This window comes from Nicotiana tabacum, chromosome 18 (assembly GCF_000715075.1).
Source record: "Nicotiana tabacum cultivar K326 chromosome 18, ASM71507v2, whole genome shotgun sequence".
Lineage (NCBI taxonomy): Eukaryota > Viridiplantae > Streptophyta > Magnoliopsida > Solanales > Solanaceae > Nicotiana > Nicotiana tabacum.
The window spans coordinates 94866553-94889541 of record NC_134097.1 but is presented as its reverse complement, the minus strand read 5'-3'; the positions used below and the strand labels follow the sequence as shown (position 1 = coordinate 94889541).

Sequence of the window (22989 nt, the reverse complement as noted above, 5' to 3'; positions counted from 1 at the left end):
TTTAGATTTTGAGAACTTTTGTAGAAAAATTTTATGTGAATTTTTTTTTAAGAAAAAAATTTTGGTGTCTGATTGCGGAGTGAGAGTCATTTTTTAAAAAGAATTATTAAATATTAGTAATAATATTAACAAACGACTTAGCGATTAGTTATGCTGGGATTGTTGTTTATTCATTGTTTGGTATATTGTATTAAGAATGACAATTGCATAATTTCTAAAAAGAAGGTATAAGTTATACCGATGCTAATTATCCCACATTCTATAAAGTATAAGTTATCCAGAGTTAAAATTAATACCGGGATAACCTATACCTAATTTGCTAACCAAACAGAGTATTAAGGTGATATTAAATTTTTATACCACCCTTATACCTTCTGATACCTCGTACCAAACGACCCGTAGTGATTACATTAAAATAACTTGATAGTAATGTGTAAATGTTAGTTGGAGCAGTGACATAAACATAAGAAATAAGATAATTATAAAAGCACTTACGATGCCAGTTGCCACTACCATCCACTATTACCATTCACATCCACCATCAGTTTCCATCATAAAAGCACTATCAATAATATCATCTAGTGTTAGGGTTTTAAAAGCTAAAATTGTTAAGGACTTTGCAGTTATAGATTAGACTAGTCCTATCGATTTTATATGATACTATTATTATTCAAAAAATTAAATTTATTTTACTGCCACTATAAAATGAGAACAAATTGTTGCAATTTGATTTCTCGATTTTAAAGTCTGTATTTTAAATACTATACTTTGTGTGTGTATATAGTGTCCTAACTTCAACATTTATGTATATAAAATAAGAATCTTATCCTACACATTTGACTGGAAAAAGTTATATGGCTCGCACATAACAGCTTGTTTGGACGGTTGTCACGTGTCGTTTGATAATGTATCGTATCGTACTATATTTTATATTATACTGTATCGTTTGATAAATATAACATTTGAATAAATTATGTCCTTTGCCATCATTTCATAAATCATGCACATAAAAAAATTATGATACAGGGTAAAAATATTATATAAAAGGTATGGTAAATGATAAAATAAAATTATTTAATAATAATAAAGGGTGAGATTCAGAGAAAAATATAAGTTAAAAATATGATCACACCAAATCGATTGCTACATATCCAAACAAGCTTTAAATATCCAAATTGTAACATTATGTGCACAATTCCAAAAACTACGATAGCCAACCCCTAGAAACTAGATTTCCTAATGAACTCAATCCGCAAACTCCCACTGACCTTTCTCAAAAAACCCCTCATAAACCCCACCTTCTCCGCCGCCGTCCGCCGGCGATTGTCGACCAAAAGCGGCGACGACGAGTGGAACGACGCATGGGAATCCGCATGGCTTCCGGACGATCTCTCTGGCAAGAATCGAGCTCCATGGGAAGCCGATGTAAATTTTGCACTTCCCGATGATACTACCAATACTACCGAAAATACCCAAAATGTGCCTAGAGCTTCGGAAGTTGATGCCGAAACCAAAGCCTTTGTAGAGGACATGAATGAGAATTGGCACTTAAGAAAGGGGAAGCAACAGAAAAATAGTACTAATGATGATAATGAAAAGGGCATAATAAAGATGAATGAGAATGAGAGTTCGCTGTATAGTTTGGAGAATATAAAGAGGGATTATAGGTTGAAGAAGCAGAGAATACATGCGGGCTTGTGGTTGAAGGAGATTGATAAAATGGAAGAGGCTAAGCTTGGGGATTCTATTGGTGGCAATGCTGATGATATTGAAAAGCTTCTTGATAGCTGCTCAGAGTATGTTTTTGTTAAAAGTTACAATTTTTTTGGCCGTTATTTCTTTGATTTTATGTTTTTTTTTTGGGTATGAAATTGATAAATATGTTGTATAGTTGAGATAATTGGCACGAGATGAGTTTAAATGGCGTAATGTGGTCAAAGAGGATTCATTTAACTGACCCCGACTTGTTTGGGAATGAGTTATAGTTGTAGTAGTAGTTGTTGTTGTATGCTTATGGACATAGAGGATTTCAAGATCCCAAACTAGTTTGGGATTGAGGTGTAATAGATCATTGGTTGATACAGTTGATTTTGCATATATTGGATATAAAGGATTCATGTAGTGAACACTAACTAGTTTGGGATTGAGGTGCAATTGCTCTTTGATTGATATATTTGACTGTGTTATGGATATAGAGGATTTCCAAGTAGTCTGATATTGAGGTGTAATTGTTTGATTGATATAATTGGTGGTGTTTACGGATATGTAGGATTTTTCTAGGGATTAAGGCGCATTACGTAATTTGGTATTGAGGTGTAGTTGATGCCTTAATCCCTAGATGAATTTACATATATAGAGGATTCATTACGGATTGAGGCGTGGTTGATCGTTGATTGATATAGTTGATTTTGCTTATGAATATACCGGACTCGTAGCCGATCCAAATAGTTTGGGATGGAAGTAATATGCCTTAATCCCTAGATGAATTTACATATATAGAGGATTCATTACGGATTGAGGCGTGGTTGATCGTTGATTGATATAGTTGATTTTGCTTATGAATATACCAGACTCGTAGCCGACCCCAAATAGTTTGGGATGGAGGTGTATTTTTTATCTTTCTTTTATTTGAATAAGTAGGATTGAGGGGCAGTTTATTGGTGATTGAATGTGCTTATGGATGTAGGAATTCATATATTCGACCGTAAATAATTTGGATTGAGGCATAGTTGTTCGTTGATTGATATAGTTGGTTGTGCCTAATAAAAAAAAAATGATACGAGGCCTGACCAGCCAGCAGCCTCCACCCATGATTATGAAGCGGGCGATGAAGCTGAGCACAATTCTTTCTCTCTGCATGCCAAGATCCATCTCTGGTCCTACTCTTTCTCCTCTTACTGACTTAGATTCAGAATTCTCATTCTCATTACAATCAACTGGTGATTATCTCTCTCTTCCCTGGTATGATTCTGGTGATCAAATTCAGAACCCTACAATAATTGAGACATCAAAATGGACTAAATTAGTCATGGGAAAAGCATGCAAGGCATTCGGAGTTAATTTCAAAGGGTTTGAACATGAAATCTTAGAGATGGTTCTAAGGATGGAGGAAAAGAGACAGCTTCAATTGAAAAACCAAAAGTCCAAAGAAGGAGAAAGAAAGTCAAAAAAGAAAGGGGAAACAGAAGTCAAAGAGGTTGGTATCCTTGGTGAATTATGATGGGAAAAAAAGAAGAACAAGGGGAGGAAATACCAATCTTTTTCTGGATGAAAACAAAAATCCTCAGTTGGAATGTGAATGGGTTGAATGACAACAGGAAATGGGATATTATCAAATCATTAGTAAGAGATTGGAAGCCGGATATTCTTTGTTTGAAAGAAACAAAGATTGAAGATTGGAATGGAATTCTAGCAAGGCAATTTTGGGGCAACAGATGGGTTGAATGGGCAGAACTCAAAGCCAGTGGCACTAGGGGAGGGATAGTTACGATGTGGGACAAAAGACAGTGGAACTGCATTGAAATCCAACAGGGAACTCACTCCATATCAAGTATGCTTGAGAACACACAGGAGAATTTCAGATTTTGTTTCACAGGGGTGTATGGTCCACACACAAACTGGGAAAGGGAAGAACTATGACATGAATTGGGAGCTGTTAGAGGATTATGGGATGAACAATGGGTGATTGGAGGTGATTTCAACGTTTGTAGATTTGAAAGTGAAAGGCACAATTGTGTGAGAAGATCACGAGCCATGAGGGGATTCTCTGATGTCATCCAGGATATATGCTTAGTAGATTTAGGATCTATGCTTAGTAGATTTACCATTACTGGGAGCTTACTTCACCTGGTCTAGAGGGGAGGTTAATATCCAAGCCTCAAGAATAGACAGGTTCCTTATATCATCTGAGTGGAATGATATATTTCGAAAGATTAATCAAATTGCTCTTCCTAAAGTTATATCAGATCACAACCCTATCATGCTGGAGAGTGGGGATTGGGACTCTAACCCATCCTACTTTAAATTTGAAAACATGTGGCTCAATACAGAAGGTTTCCTGGAAAAGATCAAGATATGGTAGCAGAGTTATGATGTCAATGGCACTCCTGACTTTATTTTGGTGCAAAAATTGAAGCTCTTGAAGAAAGACCTTACTATCTGGAATAGAGAAGAATTTGGCAACATTGCAGTGAAAAGGGGAAAGGCATTAGAGGAGCTTTCTTTCTTGCAACAACAAACAAAAGGAAGAGCTCAATCCCAGGAAGAAAAAACCAATATTATGAAACTCCAAGTGGAAATTCAGCAACTGGCTAAAGCAGAAGAAGTATCTTGGAGACAAAAATCTCGATGTTTGTGGCTCAAAGAAAGGGACAGAAACACCAAATTCTTCCATAAGGTGGTCAATTCCAATAGAAGAACTAATTGTATTGATAGACTCATAGTTGGGGATGACATCACTGAAGATAAAGATCTAATTAGGGGTGAGATTTAAGAATTTTATCAACAGCTCTACACTGAGAATGAAAGCTGGAGACCTACCACAAGACTGGAAGATGTAGCAACATTAAATGGGGAAGAGAAAATATGGCTGGAAAGGCCATTTGAAGAGGCAGAAGTTTTGGCTGTAATTATGAATTGTGCACCTGATAAAGCTCCAGGTCCGGACGGATACACTATGGCATTCTATCAGAAAGCATGGGAGGTGATCAAGTATGATATCATGGGAGCCCTTCAACACTTTCACCAGAATGGCAACCTAGTTAGATCATGCAATGCCACTTTTATAGCACTAATCCCGAAGAAGAAAGGAGCCACTGAGCTGAGAGATTATAGGCCAATTAGTTTGTTTGGTAGTGTTTACAAAATTGCCTCCAAACTCTTAGCAGAAAGGTTAAAAGGGGTGATAGGAAAATTGGTGTCTAGTCATCAAAATGCTTTCATAAAAAATAGGCAGATCACAGATGCAACTCTTATAGCTAATGAGATATTGGATTGGAAGATGAAGTCAGGGCAACCTGGTCTACTTTTCGAACTTGACATAGAAAAGGCATTTGATCAACTTAATTGGACCTATCTGATAAATACACTAAGAAGGATGGGATTTGGTGAATGTTGGATTAGATGGATCAGATTTTGTATCACTAGAGTGAAGTACTCAATCCTGATCAATGGTGGACCAGTTGGATTCTTTTCTCCCCAAAAAGGCGTCAGACAGGGAGATCCTCTGTCTCCTTTCTTATTCATCCTTGCTATGGAAGGGCTTAGCAAAATGTTAGATAAAGCAAACCAGCTTCATTGGCTAGATGGTTTCAAGGTGGGAAGTGCAGATGGCAACTCTGTTACAGTCTCCCATCTGCTCTATGCAGATGATACTTTAATTTTTTGTGGAGCTGAAAAATCACAGGTCTTATACCTCAATCTTACACTTATGATCTTTGAAGCTATCTCAGGCCTACACATGAACATGTTGAAGAGCATCATCTACCTAGTCAATTCAGTTCCAAACTTGGAAGAGCTTGCGGAAGTAATGTGTTGTAAGGTGGGCTCTTTCCCTACAACATATCTGGGTCTTCGTCTGGGAGCTAGATACAAAGCTCTAGCTATCTGGAATGGAGTAATTGAAAAATTTGAAAAAAAAGTTAGCTTCCTGGAAAATGCAGTATCTTTCTTTGGGTGGTAGATTTACACTCATCAATAGTGTGTTGGATAGCATTCCTACCTACTTCTTGTCACTGTTTCCAATCCCAGCTAAGGTCCAAAGGAGACTTGATCAACTAAGGAGAGATTTTCTATGGGAAGGAAATAGTCAAACTCACAAATTCCATTTGGTTAAATGGCCAAGAGTTATTCTCCCCAAGGTGCATGGAGGGCTAGGAATAAAAGATCTCACTTTACACAACAAGAGTTTGTTAATGAAATGGCACCGGCGGTACAACATGGAGAACCCTGGGCTGTGGAAAGTTGTAATACAAGCAAAATATGGGGTGGCAAACAACTGGTGTACTAGACAAAGTAGACTGCCTCATGGTTCTGGGCCATGGAAACACATTTCAAAGTTATGGGGTGACTTTCAACTCAAGTCATCACTCAAGCTTGGGAATGGAGCTCATATTTCTTTCTGGAAAGATAGATGGTTAGGGTTAGAGATCCTGAAAGACGAACACCCAAGTCTATTTCTTTTGGCTAGCAACAAGGATTCCACTATTGAGCACTATTGGCAATATAACTCATGGGCCCTGCAGTTCAGAAGAGATATCCAAGACTGGGAACTAAATGACTTGCTGAGATTGCTTTCAAAACTATCAGATTTTAAGGTCAATACTCGGGTGAAGGACAAGCTGGAATGGGGAGATTCCAAAGATAAAACCTATATTGTCAAAAGAGGATATGACAATCTATGCTCCAATAAAGAGCTGATTGACAAATGGTCGTGGAAGCTCATATGGAGAACCAAACTCCCTATAAAAGTAATTGGTTTTATCTGGACAAGCCTGCATGAAGCATGCCTTACTCAAAACAACCTCAGTAGAAGAAGCATTCCGACAGTGAACAGATGTTTTATGTGCCAGGAGGAGTCTGAGAGTGTGAGACATTTGTTTCTTCATTGCACAGTAGCAGCTGACATATGGAACATGTTTTTATCCGTTTTTAGACTTGCTTGGGTCATGCCTTGCAGTATCAAGGATGCTTACGAGAGCTAGAGCTCATGGAGAGTTGGGAAATCCATCAAAAAAACTTGGCAAATGGTGCCTGCTACTATTTTTTGGTGCATCTGGAATGAGAGAAATCGCAGATGTTTTGATGGGATTTCAACTCCTAATCACTCTCTTAAAGCAACTTGTCTAATCAATTTATTTACTTGGTTTAACCAAGCCCCTGTAACTAGCTTTGAATCTTTTTGGGATTGTGTCTGCTCCTTAGTTATGTAAGTTTTTGTATATGTGCAGCCACACTTTTGTTGTATATTTTTGCTATGCATCTTCTTGATGCCATTTAATGAAATTATCTTACTTCATCAAAAAAAAAAATTGATGTAGTTGGCTGTGCTTATTTGATGTGCATTTGAATTGGTTCGTTATCGTATCATTATTCATTAACTAGTTTGCATGCAATTGTGAGTTTTAATAATTTTGTCAGAGGTGGATCTAGAATTTAGAATTAGTGGATCGGATTAGTAGAAGTCTTATTATTTATTGACATTTTTTGACATCTTTTGCATACATTCGGTTGAACCCAATGCATTACTTGCGAGCCATTCGGTTGAACCCAATGCATTTCTTGCGAGCCATTCGGTTGAACCCAATTCTAAGGGCTAGATCTGTATTGGGTTTCGTATACTTCCATTCAGGATCTTTTTCCTATATAAGAAATCTTGGCGCATCCCAAAAGAGAAATATCTTCATTCCGGGGAGACAGAAGTTTTCAACTACCTATGCTAAAACATTGTCTTGAAAGATACTGATGATGAAAGCAAGTCGTAAGTAGTAGAATTGCGGCTATATCACTTGAGTATGTGTTGACTTTAGTATACCTTTTCTCAGAAATCTTGCCACATTTCAAGCATCTTTTGTCTTGGTGGAATGTGAGTATGGAATTCCTGAACTTGTGTGAGCTGATGCGGTGAATACTTGCTTTCAATGCAATCTGAAGGTTAAGTTTGATACCGTGATGACCTGCTATATCTTTTTAATTTCACTTTGTTGTGTGTGCAAATGTAGGATTTTTGATTCACCTAATGATGATTTAAGCAATTCAAACATTACGAATTCTGAGTTCAAAAACAAACCTGATGGCTGGGAAACAACGTCGAAAACGCAAGATGGGAATATATGGGAGATGTCACAAAGAGAGGAAGATATCTTAGTCCAAGAATTTGAACGCCGAATTGCATTCAATAAATTCCAGGTTTGTGGAGAAATTCCAATTTATGAATTCAAGCTTAGTTGCAGAGCAGACTTGTTAAGTTTGGTGAATCCGCTAGCTTTGGTTTAAGCATGTGTCGTTGTTCCAAAAAATTGGTGCCCACCCTTGCCAAAAGTATCAGATTATTTTGCTTAGATCCTTCTTATTTGTTCTTCTTATAGATTTTTTTTCTCCCTTTTTATATTTTTCCTTTGATCAGAAACGTATAAAAAATCATTTTAACTGCACACACCAACTGAGGCGACAACACTGTGCTACTTATTAGCAAAAAACAGCAAAGCACCCTGTAAGGTTGTGCTAGTTGCAGCCCATCCAAAGTTTTACGAGGGTCGAACTAGAAATGTATTTCTCTGTTGAATATCCAGAACTAGTCTTCGACGAAGGCATTGTCCGCTACTGAAGGAGTGATAAATTTTCAGTCATTAACCATCACATCCACAGGAATTTATCAACCCCCCCCCCCCCCCAAAAAAAAAAAAAAGGCTAATATGCTTACCATATCTTCTACCAGGCACTTTTTTTGTTCTAGGGGCGTGGCAAATGATCGTTGTATTATAGTCTGCTGTCATATGACATGTTGAAGGGCTATCAGAATATTCTGCCTAATAATTTCCCAGCAGTATTTAGGCGAAAAAAATGCCCGAACTTGAAGCCTCTTCCTCTTTCATTGTAGAGCCAATACTACCACCTTCCTCTGAGATTGGCCTTTCTAGTCACTTAGTTATTTTCCTGCAAATGGATTTGGGTGCTTTGAAGTTGTGGTCTCTTAATGGAACTCTATGCATAGAGGTTTTGTTAAGTTGCCCTGTCACATTCCTTGTTCTGTTCCCTCTTACCACTTGGTTAATGAGGATGACACCATTGTAATTGTACGTCCTCTGAGCAGTGTCCATTTAGGGGAAAAACGGGGAAAAACTTTTGTTCTTGTTTCCTTCCATTACCAGTGAAGTGTAGCTGAGTGTCTGCAACAAATCTCTTCGGCCAAATATAGCCTCTGAAATTCCCTTCCAATTCATTTTCTTTGGCGGTCCACATCTCTGGAGGGGTAAACATTCTCTTTGGAGCTTGTCATTTCTGATAGCAGGTCCATGTTGCCTTACATTATTCACCAAGTACGTAGCTTGCCTTATAATCCTAGTATATCATTGACCAATAAAATTGGTGGCTGTTGCGTACCTTGGTCGGTAACATGATGGCTTGTCATTTTCGGTCTGTCTTTATAAAGTTCACTCTGTAACAATATGAGCTTGAAGTACTTATTCTCCAATTTCATGTTCTCTAAGCTCATTGCCAATCCCATTCTTGTCAGTTGTACAATTTTAGTATTTTATGCACTTGGTTGTGACTTGTGAGTTATTTGTAGACAGGAATATAGGCTATATGTTTCCACATATGCCAGACGGACCTCATTGTAAATTATTTTTTGCCTTTGCTATTTTTTTTAAAATTTTTTATCTTGACATGTGTTCCTTTTAACATGTACCAAGTATTCCTCTGTGATTCTGTCCAGTAATGAATAAAGTAGCAATTTAGCAAAGTAAAGTTTAACACGGATTTTATAAGGTTCTGACAATAGATGGTGAAACTTCATGGTCTATTGTTTGGTGTTGTTTCTTATGCTCTGCATAAATGTTCATTATGCAGATTGCTAGTTTTATTAAAACCCATATATTCAGCCGAAGGAGGCCTATAGATGGTTGGAAGTACATGATAGAGGAGATTGGACCAAATGCCAAGAAAGGGAAGGGCAGTGTTTCAAGGTTGCCTAGCATAGCAGATGCATCAACTCGGCCTTTTAGAGAGGAAGTAACATCATCGGACACTACTTTCCCCTCTAATCGGGGGAGGACTGGAAGGTAGTATTTGTAAATTTTTGTTCATAGAACAGAGTTTCATTGCGGAACTATGGACATCAATGTTGTAAAATTAGTACTGAACTTGTCTTAGGAAGTGTTGTTGAATTTAGTACAAAATTCTCAGTAGGTCCTGGTGGAAATCATCTTTTTCCATCTTAATAAACATAATCTATATTTTTGTGTTGGTATATTTTTCTCTTCGTTTTCTATCTCGAGCTTAATATAACTTTAATCATTTTCTCGTTTAATAACTCCATCCCTGACATGAGCAAGATTAAATTCCTACATTAGTTTAATATAGAAGCTTAAACCATTGCAACATTAAGCACAAGTAGTAATCAACTGCTGATCTGTTCCGTATAAAAAATTTTGATTAAAAGAATTTAGTTTGCACCATTGAGGTAGGTTTGGTTTTCGCACCCAGTTCCAGGTGTAATTTTTTTTTGTTTTTTAAAAATAAAACCATGGCTATTTTCCATTGCTAGATTATGAAAACTGTGATATTTGTCAATTCTTTTTGTAAACTTGTCCGTTTCTCTTTGATTTCGTAATTTTACAATTTACTTTGATAATTTTACACTTTACTGTCATTAAGCTATGTTTCATGAGTTGTTACCAGTATATGTGGGAACAACTTTTCATTTTGATCATACTCAAAACAAAAAGAAAAGAAAGAAGGGAAAGAACTTGAACTTGGAAGTATTATTTCAGATTTATGAAAGCTGCAATTAACACATAATAGAGAACATTTTGCATACACTTTGACTGTAGTGATAACTTATTTTCATATAATCATACATCCAAAATCATTGTTCAGGTGATTGGTACATTAGTTGGTTAACATATTCTTTTTGATTGCTAATGTTCAATGATCAAGATACAACCTTAATATTCAAAAGGAATGAAATTAACATATCCTGATCTGCTTCTACTAATGAAAGAAATATCCGACTATGAAAACTCAAAGCTTAGATATATTCCCTTCTTTTTAAGCAAAGAGGAAGGTTGGCAGAAAAGGTGACTTTCTTTTCCTTTTCGACTTCTTCCTTTAGAACTTCCTGTAAAGTTGAAGGGTAGGCCTTTGGCACCAGAAAGGTGAGGATCAAAATTCAGAGAGTGAAGAGAGGAAGGAACCCTCTTTTTAAGTCCTACGTACTGCTCTTCTCTCAATCTCTCTTTGGTATTTGGAAGTGGAAAGCGAACTGCTGGCTGTGGCCGAAAAGAGGGGTTCTGTCTTTCTTCATTTAAGTAAGAAAAAGATGGGACGCTCAACATCAACGAAGAATTCCTCAACTAAAACAAAGCCAAAACCAAAAGCACGAGAACTATTAGTTCATAACCAAACCAGAGCAAAGAGAAAAAGTTTAGCAGCCATGCCATCTATAAACTATAAGAAAAATTCCTACCAAGCAACTTATTCATGATCCCAAGACAGTTAGAGGTGGAGCTAGAATTTCAGCTTCATGGGTTCTGGATTTTAGAACGATGACTTCAAGTGCTAATAACTAGATTCTAAATTTAACGTGTGTACATATTTGATGCATTTATTAATAAAAGCACATTGTTTGAGCAAAAGCTACAGAGTTTCTACCCCCGCCCCTGAAGACAAGTACAACTTTCTAGACATGCCTTGCACGAATCATAACATCATTGTGTTGTAAACTTGTAATAACCTCATTGAATAAGGGAGTCTAGGAAACAAGTAAGAAAAAGGGAAGGCAAAGCAAGAAGTAATATTGTGAAATAGCAGACGCTAGTCATTTAACGAAAGTAAACACATTTGATGTGCGCCTTGACAGATGATATCAGAAGTTCTCAACTAGGATATACAACCAACAAAGCTACCATTAGGCCGATAGATAAAACAATGTAGCCCCTAAAAGGGATAATGATGGTACCACTGTTACTGCATAGAACATGCAGCTCAATTACCACTGTGCTCCTTCAAGAGAACATGCATAGACGGTGATGATTTCAGAAGAGAACCGTGTAAGTATAACATGCAAAAGCAAAAGACTAGAATGTTTAAAGCCGTGCTGCAATCAATGTATCAATAGTTAAATGTGGCTTATCAGGCTAGTCAGAAATTTGCATTTGAACATTCAAGGTGGCACTAAATGTTCATGACCAGACCATGTCACACAAAGGCATGAAAGCCAGATTGCATTAACAAATATCAGAGCCAGATTCCAACAAGATTTCAAAGTAAAAGAAAAAGAATATCGACTATAAAAAGACCCCAGCCATTAATATACATCTGAATAGCTTTCAGAAAGAGCACACAGATGTGAGATAGTTAAAGCTAATGCTTTTTCTAACTTCTCAATCTGTTTCTGATTCAAAGCATAATATTACATGGGTAAGAAAGTAGTAATTCTCACCTATATCTTCTTGTTCTGGAGAATCAAGCAGAATATCTGAATCGGAAGGCAAAAAAGGGGAACCAGGATAGTTTCCTAGAGATCCTAGATCTGCAATTAGTATTGAATCAGAAGTTACAATTAATCAGACCAAAGAGGAAGAGAGAAAAATGATAGAAGGGAAGAAAAATATGGGACAAGCTTGTATATACGAGAAACCGGGACTAGAAAATGCTAAGAGCAGGAAAGGAATCCTCAAATTCAAAACTTTATGCAGCCAACACAATTATTAAAGAAGTTCAAAGAGCAATGCTTAGAACCAAAATTTGCTTTCCAGGAGTCGTGCGATTAAAAAACTTTGAATTTTGTATGAAGAAAGTTACCTCCTAAGTTTGACAAGTCTGCAGTTAGATCTGAAAGACTGAAATTCCAAGGAATCTGATCAAAAGATCTCAGCATATCTCTAGAATTACCAACCCCGTTATCTGGCGGAAGTTGCAATTCTACTGAACTTGCTACATCAGATGGGAATGAAGTGTCAAGGGCTGAGGTGTCAATTCCCATCCCTGAAATCTCCGAAGCAGTGAAGGGGAAGTGGCCACTTGAAGCCACTGATGCAGGGCTTACAGGCATATCGGACATAGATGACATGGCATTGCTAGGTGGAACAGCTGGTGCCACATCAGATACACTGGTTTCTACCACCATACTGTCAACAGATAGGAAAATGTTGAGCGCCATTAGTCATGCTATTTCTCTTAAGAAACTAATAGAAACAGCTTTTCATCATTTGAAGCCCAAAAACATTATATTCCACCAGATTGATTGTCTATTCCTATTTGAAAAGCTTGATAGAGAAAATTAACAAACTAGGCATGGACAACAATAAACAAGTATGGCGGATTGTGCAGGAAAAAGCAACCTCTTTCACCAACCTACACTGATTAAACCCAATTATACTTTTCAGTAATACTTAAACAATGAGAAGTGGCTGGAGTCTTCACCAGATTTGTGAAGCATGAAATATATGCACTTGTAACGGAGTAGAGTCAAATTCAAGATCCTTGGGCACATGCAAGTACAAGAGGGTCACTAAATAAGAAATACATGGACCCTAATAGGGCACACTGGTCAGCTGGGAAAGTGTTCTAGTATTGAGTTCTAGTCTCACATTTCAAAATTTTAAAGGGAAACATGGATTCTCACTCATTTCCAGAATTCATCCGCATTGGATGATAGTTGCTTGGTGCGGGGACACCATTAACCACATGGCAACTTGACATGCCCATAGAATTAAAATGAGGTTGACCTGCAGCTGGAAGTGGAGGTTGCTGTAGGACGGGGTATCCCATGGGAAAGTTGTTGACTGCACTGAAAACAAGAGGTAATGAATAACAATGGCAAGAAAGCATGCACGAGTATTGTTCAATAGCTCTGTAGATAAAATTAAGATCATTCTCTCTTAAAGTAGCTTAACTCCTATTTGAAAGGGACTGATAGTTTAACGTTGTGCCAGAAAGGGAAGAGGTGATGGTCCTCCTCCTTTTCAGAAAGTGAAAGGGGGAAAGACGAAGACAAAAAATGGCTATGAAATTGAAATGACAGTAATGATAAATAAAATTACCTGGCATGGTATTTATTCCATTCTGCATCGGAGTCAATGGAATCTTAGGTGGCACAGGATATTTCATTAGATGATATTGATGCTCAAGCAAATGATTGAACAAGATGATTTGTTTCTTCAGTTTAAGCCTAATGTAGTAGGCCCGAAAGAAATCTGCATTTTCCTCTTCCAATTTTTGCCAAACTGTATTCAGTATAAAGATGTTTAAAGGACTGAGAACTGACACCTAACAGCCAAAGTTATAGACCCGATAGCCACTCAGTAACAATAAATATGAGAAAGCATATTTCAATCAAGCAGCAAATGCATAAAACACCACAATCACAAACAACTGCATTCTTGATATACATACCAAGAGTTGTAAATCCAGGATCTATCCTTGCACGGTTAAGAAGTGTTTTAACGACTTCATCCTTATTCATATACAATTGTAAGCACCGCTCGATCAAATTTTGGACCTACATCACCAATTGTGTCATAATTAAGTTAAAGAACAAGGTGCTACAGGGAACAGAAACTTCCCCTACGCATTCACACACACTTGTATAATAGTATGTTCTCCAAAAAAGAACTATCTTACTAGCTCAATATCTTCACGTGAAACTTTCCGGTTGTCATTGCCTGATGCAGAAACTGAACCTGAATCTGCTACAGGTGTTTCCGTTGTATTGTTTTGCTGATCACTTTGAGCCTCGTGAGAAGCCTGGTTGGAAGATTGTTTCTCAGTTGTGTTTTGTAGATCCTGCAGTTATTGCAACAAACAATTTATGACAAAAAGTTCCACATCCGAATTAAAGGAATTCCGTTGTAAAAATGAATATCTAAACTTAATAGGGTTTCAGAATTTTAGTCATCTGATTATATTATTTGCTGGCTCTATAAGAAAATAACATAGATAAACAGTTAACTATTACAGGATAAAAAGGAACAACCTATATTATAGACCTGAGATCACTCAGCCTTAAATAATAAGCCACAAATGTAAGCAGCAAGTCAAATGATTCATAAGTTTGTTTCAATAAGTTGCACTGACAAACTTTTTTGAAAAAATTATACAGCAATGCCAAAAAACGTGAAAAATCCATAAAGCAAAGCAGAGAAAAACATCAAGGATCTGAACATGTCAAAAAAGGAATTATGTTAAGATATAAACATAAGAACCTGTGTGGTCTTCATTTTAGCTAACTGCAAGCACATTAAATATCTCCATGAAGCTCGAATACGCCATGGCTATAACTTGTATTACTACTTCTAAGATCTCTCAATAAAGGAGAATAAATCACCTGAGGAAAAAAATGGAAGAATTAACAGTGTAAATGAAAGATCAAACCTAATGTATTAAGCATAAAATTTCAGGATAAAGAAAGTAAACATCACTTCTCTGTGCAAGGAACTCATATCTTTCCACTTCCCAGTTAAGATGAAATTGGAACAATATCTTTCCACTTCCCAGGAGCATAATTGATCTGCTCTAATTAATGAACTCCATTTTGATAAAGCCAAGATTTTTGCACTGAATATCACACAAAGGTAGTGTCATTATGTTTCCAAAGATCCACCCACCCATCTATGCAAAAAAGAATATTCCATTTTCACCAAAATTACCAATGAAACAAAAGATCTGCTTTGACTTCCATCCTGTTTTTTTACTTTTCCTTTATGCCCAAATTGGTCAAACACACAAGAGGAGCTTCTTTCCACACTTCCCTCTTCCTAGCATCCATATTTTCCACGTACCTATTGGTGAATCTCCTTAGTTATTTTGTTTCCTTTATTTGTGTAGATATTTTGTACTGTTATTTTATTCCTTTTATTTGTGCAGATTTTGGTGTATCTTTAGTTTGTCAATTACAGCTCATTATCCTATAATTTAGGAGTAATTCTTGGTCCATCCTTTGTATTTAAAGAGCTTTGTACATCATGAATAAATGAATGAGCCTTCATACTCTTCCTACTGTGCACCTTTATGGAATCGGAGCTTTTCAAAGCTCCAACAATAATCAATTGTCTGCTCGTCTTTTTAAAACCTACCTCATAATTTCTATGTCATCCATGGTTAATCCAAGTGACTCCATCATCCCTGCTAATAACACCAATTACCTGGTTCAACTTAATCCAGGTTCCCAACTTCCTCTAAAGCTCACTGGTCCAATCAACTTTGTCAATTGGAAGGCCCAAGTCGATTCTCTGATGTTGGGACACGACATCTATGGCTATCTTGACGGAACTATGACAATACCACCAAAAACTGTCACCATCAACAACTAAGAGGAACCCAATCCCAAATATAAACTCTGTTTCGTCAGGACCAGTTGATCCGCAATGCATTGATGGCATCTATTGATCCGAAGATCACCTCTGCAATCACAAAAACTTCCACTTCCAAGCAAGCGTGGGACTCGTTACATAACTTGTATGCGAACAAATCTCATACTGTTCAGTCTTCGAAACTCCTTAGCAACAATTAAAAAAAAAATCCCGCAGTATGACTGGGTACTTGCGAGAGATCAGGAATGATGCTGATGAACTTGCAACTGCTGGAGCTCCTATTCCAGATGACGAACTTGCAGTCAAAATACTCAGTGGTCTAAGACCTGAGTATGAGTCGATTTTGGCGGAGATTCTAGCACGAGATGCACCTATCTCGTATGAAGAATTGTATAACAAGCTTCTGAATCGGGAACTTCTCCTGAAGCATCAAGAGATGAACCAATCAACATCCTCAATCACTGCCGCAGTGGCACAAAAAGCTTCCTCAAACAATTTTGTGCCTCGCAGCAATAAGCGAGGACAACCATGGCGTTCACAAAATCCCAGGCAGCAAAATGCACTATCATCACCTAACTAGCGTCCAACAGCCCCTCCCCAACAAAATCGTCCAGTTTGCCAGTTATGTGGTCGCACTGGGCATACTGCCAAATGTATGCCGCTCATGCTCTCATAATCACTTGGAAGCCAAGGCAAACTTTGCTGCCATGCCTTGGATTGTTGACTCAGGAGCGTCACATCATGTGACTACTGATACTCAGAATCCTCAACATTCAGATGACTACACTGGTACGGAGGACATTACGATGGGCAACGGTAATAAAATCCCTATAACTCACACTGGTCATGTTCAAATAAATGCTTCAAACAAAAGGTTTCAGCTTTCGAATACTTTGTGTGCCCCAGATATTAAACGTGACCTTATATATGTGTCTCAATTTTGTAACGATAACCTAATATCAATTGAATTTTTTCCCTATGATTTTCTTGTGAAGGATTTGAGCATAGGGGCGTTGTTGGCACAAGGCCAGAATAAAGAAGGACTTTATGAGTGGCCCTCCGGAGGATACCAATGCAATTTGAGCTACCAACCCAACAAGGCAGAATCTCAGCAGTCTTAGCATAGAAATTAGGACATCCAAATAAAAGAGTGCTCAAGACACTTTTATACAAGTTTTCAATTCCAGTTTCAAATTCTACAAAGTTTGATCATTGTAATTCGTGTTGTTCCAATAAAAGCCACATGCAACCTTTTTCTCAAAACACTCTATTGAGCAAGAAGCCTTTACAAATTGTTTTTATGATCTTTGGGGGCCCTCGCCTATTTTGTCAATTGATAAAAAATTATGTTATGTAATTTTGTTGATCAATTCACAAAATATATTTGGTTATATACGATTAAAAACAAAAGCGAGGTCCAAACAATTTTTCTAAATTCAAACCCCTTGTTTTCATACAAGCTTTACACTGATAGTGGTGGTGAGTTTGAAGGCCTCAAACCATTTCTTCATACCAATGGCATTGAACACCTTGTATCACCACCATACACACCACAAAGAGTAGCCATGGCAGAATGTAGACATAGACACATTATTGAAACAGCAAAAACCATTTTACATCAAGCCTCCATGCCTCCAGTATTTTGGTCATTTGTTTGTCAACAAGCCACATTCTTGATTAATAGACTGCCTATCCCCACACTCAATAAATGATTCTCCATACCAATGGTTATTTGGTGAAATTCCAAATTACCACACAATTCGTAATTTGGTTATTTGGTTGTCCCTGTTATCCATGGCTTAAACCATATGCAAAACACAAATTAGAACCCAGGTCCACTCCTTGTGTATACCTAGGCTATTTGAATACCTATCACAACCATCAATGTTATGATCCTATCTCTCAAAAGATATATATTTCAAGAGATGTTATTTTTTATGAAAAATAAATTTCCTTTTTCAGATATATTTTTATCCTTAAAAGACAAAAAAAATTCAAATATAGATTGGGATATCCTACAAAAAGAGTCACATGACTCTAGCCCCAAATCTATGCCGTCTGAAAATCATGAAATTTCATTGCCAATCAAGGTAGGTCTACAATTTCTAGTGGCTTCCTCCGTAGGTTCATCTCCAAGTCCATCTCTCATGGCCACGCCAGCTCCTGCTACTGTCTCTAATTCTGACACGCAACACCCAACTGATCCAGTTTGCTCTACTGTTCCTCCACCAACACCTCAGCCACTAATCCAGTATCAACGCCGAAATCGGCAAACCCAACAATCTGCCCAAATAACTAGCCCATCTTTGAATCTCAACCAACCATCTACCACAGCTATACCATATACCCAACTGCCCTTTGTTAACTGATCTCTAACTCGCTCATAGAACAATATCATCAAACCCAAACAAGTTTTTGATTACCTTGCCATTGTCATTACTGAACCACTTCCCACCACCTATAATCAAGCCCAAAAGAGCGCACACCGGAGAGAAGCCATGAAACTTGAGTTTGAAGCATTGATTAACAATACGACGTGGGAGCTTGTGCCTCCATCCTCTTCCCAAAATGTAGTTGATTGCAAATGGATCTATCGTATCAAAACCAAACCTGATGGAAGTGTTGACAGGTATAAAGATCGGTTGGTTGCAAAATGTCTTACCCAACGACCAGGTGTAGATTATCACTCTACATTCAGTCCAATGGTAAAATCTGTCACTGTTAGACTCATTTATCACTTGTAGTTCAGCATAATTAGCATTTGCGCCAGCTGGACATGAATAACGCATTTCTTCAAGGACACCTAGAAGAAGATCTCTACATGTGTCAACCTCCAGGGCATGTTCATCCTTATTGTCCTCATTATGCGTGCAAATTAAATAAAGCAATCTATGGCCTCAAATAGGCCCCTCGCACCTGGTACTCTGAATTAAAGCAATTCTTGGCTCAGATTGGCTTTCAAAAGTATAACTCTGACCTAAGTTGCTCGGACTCGGGTGCGGGTATCTGATACCCGACCTATCCGAGTATCGAATTCGGCAAAATCTAAATTTTAAGATTCGGGGGTGCGGGTCCGGATATGGATACGGGTGTAGGGATTCGGCTAATAAAAAATAGAGCTATAAAAATATGTAAATTTTGAGAGATATTCTGTGAAAAACTTACATGAATATTGTAGAATTCAATCTTTCACTCTCCAAGATGGACATTATTCTTTCATTCTCCTAAATCTGTTTTATTTTTCTTTGAGAAATCAAAATCTCAAGTTTTCTCCCAAATTTGTCGATGGACTCTGGTCAAAGTGTCTGGAGTCAGTTGACCGTATCCGGGACATATCCCGCTCCCGCTCCGGTCTCGTATCGGGACAGGGACGGCATCAAAATCGAAGAGTCTGCGCAACTTAGACTCTGACTCCTCTTTATTTATTCGTCATCATAATGGAGCGTTGGTTTACATTCTTGCATATGTCGATGACATTATTATCACTGGTTCAGCTCTGATGTTATTAAACAAGCTATACAGGTTCTTTCTGCGAGATTCACTCTCAAAGATCTTGGACAAATGCACTATTTTCTTGGGTATTGAGGTCCTTCGAACAACAGATGGCATCATTCTTTCTCAAGCCAAATATGTTTCTGATATTCTTGTTGCCCGTAATATGTCTGACTGTAAACCTGTTCAAACATCCATGAGTTCCACTGTATCCCTGTTACTAAAGGATGATACACCTTCCGTGGATGCCACTTTGTATCGTCAAGTGCTTGGTAAGCTTCAGTATCTGTCATTTACCAGACCACATATAAGCTTTGCGGTCAATAAATTATCTCAATTTATACACGCTCCTACCCAAACACACTGGTCGTTTGTTAAGAGACTTCTGCGGTATCTTCAACATACCAAAAATCATGGTTTACAGATAATGAGCAAGACATCTCCTAGGTTGTTTATGTATGCTGGCGCAGATTGGGCTGGTGATATTAACGATAGGACTTCCACTTCAGGCTATATTCTTTACCTAGGTCAAAATCCAATTAGTTGGTCATCCAAGAAGCAACGTACTGTTGCTTGCTCCTCCACTGAAGCTGAGTATCGTGCCATAGATTCTGCTCTTGCTGAAGTCAATTGGGTTCAAAAACTTCTCGCAGAACTACATGTGCAGCTACCTGATCCACCAATAATATTTTGTGATAATGTTGGTGCTACCTACCTTTGTCAAAATCCGGTCTTACATAGTAGGATGAAACACATTGAAGTTGATTTTCACTTTGTTAGAGATCAAGTGCAGCGAAAAGAGGTGCTAGTTCAGCAGATGCATTCTGCTGATCAGCTTGCAGACACAATTACAAAGCCTTTGCCTCGTCTGCTCTTTCACCGGCACCTTCCCAAGTTGAAGGTTGTCGATCCCACCTTCAACTTGCGGAGGCGTATTGGCGATTATCCTTAGTTATTTTGTTTCCTTTATTTGTGTAGATATTTTTGTACTGTTATTTTATTTCTTTATTTGTGCAGATTTTGGTGTATCTTTAGTTTGTCAAATACAGCTCATTATCCTATAATTTAGGAGTAATTCTTGGTCCATCCTTTGTATTTAAAGAGCTTTGTACATCATGAATAAATGAATGAGCCTTCATACTCTTCCTGCAGACTTTATCCCTACCTTGGGGGTAGAAAGACTGTTTCCAAAAGACCGTCGGCGCAAGGAGATCAAAAAGAGGCATTGGAACCAAAAAATTGCTTTTTCTCGGGGAAAACGATAATGAAATCAATTATCTATCAAAGAAGGTGCATATGCATCAGGAACAATTTAGAAAGTGCATGATAATTTCTCCAATCTGTGATTTGACATAGTAGAGTTGAATGAATGTACCTGATAATCCTGCAACCTGTCTATCTAGATACTATATGTGATTTATGACAAATTTTCCTCCTATTAGAAGTCCTAAAGTTATTTCTCATCATGAGATGAGATTAGCATAGATTACGAAATACCAAACCAAAGATAATTTCCAGCTTCAATCTGGGAGCTGAAAACAGGCATTTCTCTGAAGGTCCCCATTGTCTTTACTTGCAAGTCAGTTTTTGCCACAAATCTAAAAGAATAAGTGACTGCTACCGGATACAGATATGTGACCTATCGGGCCCTGTAAGGTGATCAATTGCTGTGTCTTTAACTAACACCGCAACTAGGACTACTCGAGGAACTATACTGCTGAAAATGAATCAATTGCTGTGTCTTTAACTAACACCGCAACTAGGACTACTCGAGGAACTATACTGCTGAAAATGAAAAGGTTGGCTTTTGAATGAGCAGAATGCCTACCAACTAACGACAACAACAAAAAACCCAGCGATGGGGAGGGTAATGCGTAATAAAGTTCAAAATGGAACAAACTCTAGCATCAGCAATACCATCATAAGTTGTAACAAAGAGTCTTTTTTATTTGTATAAGTATGGCATAACAAAGAAGTATTGAAAAGCTACAACAAAATTGACTTGCCAAAGGATCAAATTATCCACAAAGATTAAGTCTTTTCTACTAAATGCATCACACTAGGAAAGAAAGATCATAAAAATTAACGAACATTATCAATTAGGAAAGATCAGACATCCACATTGCAAGAGCCTAATGCATCACAATACATAGAAGCAGAAAGTATAAATTATCTTCAGCTAGTTGTAGACAAATTACTATTGCAATCAAGATTGTAGTAATAAAAAACTCCCTATGTCCATCACTAAGTAAAGACAATCAAAATTTCCAAACATACAAGAATCCCATCTGACAAATCTCCACACTAAGCTCTAATCAGTGGAAAGGAAATGTTATTGCTAGCATTTTGAGCTTAAATAGACTCACCCAATTCTTGAAATAAAAACAACATATGCAAATAAAAAATACCAAAAAATGAAAATCAAGTGTTTATATAAAAGAGAAAAACAAGACGAACCTGCATCTGCTGGTGTCCAACAAGAGGCAAATTTGAGCTTGCTGGCCAACTAAAATCACCAGAAGGGAAAAATAAAATAAAATCTTGAAGTGGGAATAAAGTATTTATTTAACTAGGAAAGTTAAAAGATATTAAGCTTGAAAATTCTGCACCAAAGTTTGAAGGCACGGCTTAAAGGCCACAAGAAGAAGAAGAGGAGGAGAGTGGAACAGTTGTGGAAGGTTTTAGAAATGGTTTTTTTTTGCTGGGTGGTTATTGGTCCATTTTAGTTGAGTAAGTTGTTTTTTTTGTTTTGCACTCGTTGTCCGGTATTCACATTGGGGTCTGACTAAATTTGGATATTCATACCAAGAGCTCTAACTCAAACCTCTAATTATAGGATGAAGGAATAGTTACCAATAGTTGGTAGTTACTAGTTTACCAATAGTTGGTAGTTCAGTAAGTTGTTGCTGTTACTGTTAGTTGGCAAATGGACTAATGAAAAACTTCATATTACCGCCAAACCATAAATTCAACAATACCAATTACTAGTATTTTATTCTAATTATTGAACCCTTAACGAAATGTCTCATTTTGTGCTTTACAAGTGAAAACTTTTTCGTAAGAAACGTTTTATTACTTTAGTTAGTAGGTTAGTCGGCACAAATTCAAGAAGTACCTTCCGCTAAGGAAATCATAAGTATCACGTCAATAAAATTATAAATAAGAACGGTACCCAAAAACCATATAAAAGCATAATAAAACTAACAAAATAATAAGGTGAAAATAGTATTATTATACATATTGTAAAAATTATAAGAATCGTTGTTCTAAAGAAAGAAATTGGATAAGAATACATTTTTAATAAATCTCGATAAAAGTAGTTAAAACTTAAAAGGTAAAATAAACACCCAATTAATAGTGTCAAATTCACTTAAATAATGATATTCATATAGTAGATTTCAAATTCATATAAAGGTAGAGATCACAGAACATAAAACTAATTTAATAATATAGGAAAGGCAATGCC

General features: G+C 37.2%; 2 protein-coding genes across 3 annotated transcripts; one reads left to right on the top strand and one right to left on the bottom strand.

Moving 5' to 3' along the window:
- Positions 1 to 1182: 1182 nt before the first annotated feature.
- LOC107805764 (protein GAMETE CELL DEFECTIVE 1, mitochondrial-like) lies at positions 1183 to 9967 on the top strand. Its single transcript, XM_016629840.2, has 3 exons — positions 1183 to 1796; positions 7719 to 7905; positions 9568 to 9967. The coding sequence occupies exons 1-3, from the start codon at positions 1240 to 1242 to the stop codon at positions 9781 to 9783; spliced, it is 960 nt and encodes a 319-aa protein (XP_016485326.1). The 5' UTR covers positions 1183 to 1239; the 3' UTR covers positions 9784 to 9967.
- Positions 9968 to 10547: 580 nt separating this feature from the next.
- Positions 10548 to 22242, bottom strand: LOC107805763 (uncharacterized). Of its 2 annotated transcripts, XM_016629837.2 has the most exons (10): positions 21981 to 22242; positions 15141 to 15276; positions 14925 to 15046; positions 14344 to 14505; positions 14116 to 14221; positions 13764 to 13946; positions 13346 to 13505; positions 12523 to 12848; positions 12161 to 12250; positions 10548 to 11072 (listed from the first exon to the last, which is right to left on the bottom strand). In XM_016629837.2, the coding sequence occupies exons 3-10, from the start codon at positions 14958 to 14960 to the stop codon at positions 11020 to 11022; spliced, it is 1116 nt and encodes a 371-aa protein (XP_016485323.2). In that variant the 5' UTR covers positions 14961 to 15046; positions 15141 to 15276; positions 21981 to 22242; the 3' UTR covers positions 10548 to 11019. The 2 variants fall into 2 exon arrangements, with proteins under 2 accessions (XP_016485323.2, XP_016485324.2); XM_016629838.2 differs by lacking the exon at positions 15141 to 15276 and having other exon boundaries at positions 21981 to 22209.
- Between the last annotated feature and the right edge of the window lie 747 nt (positions 22243 to 22989).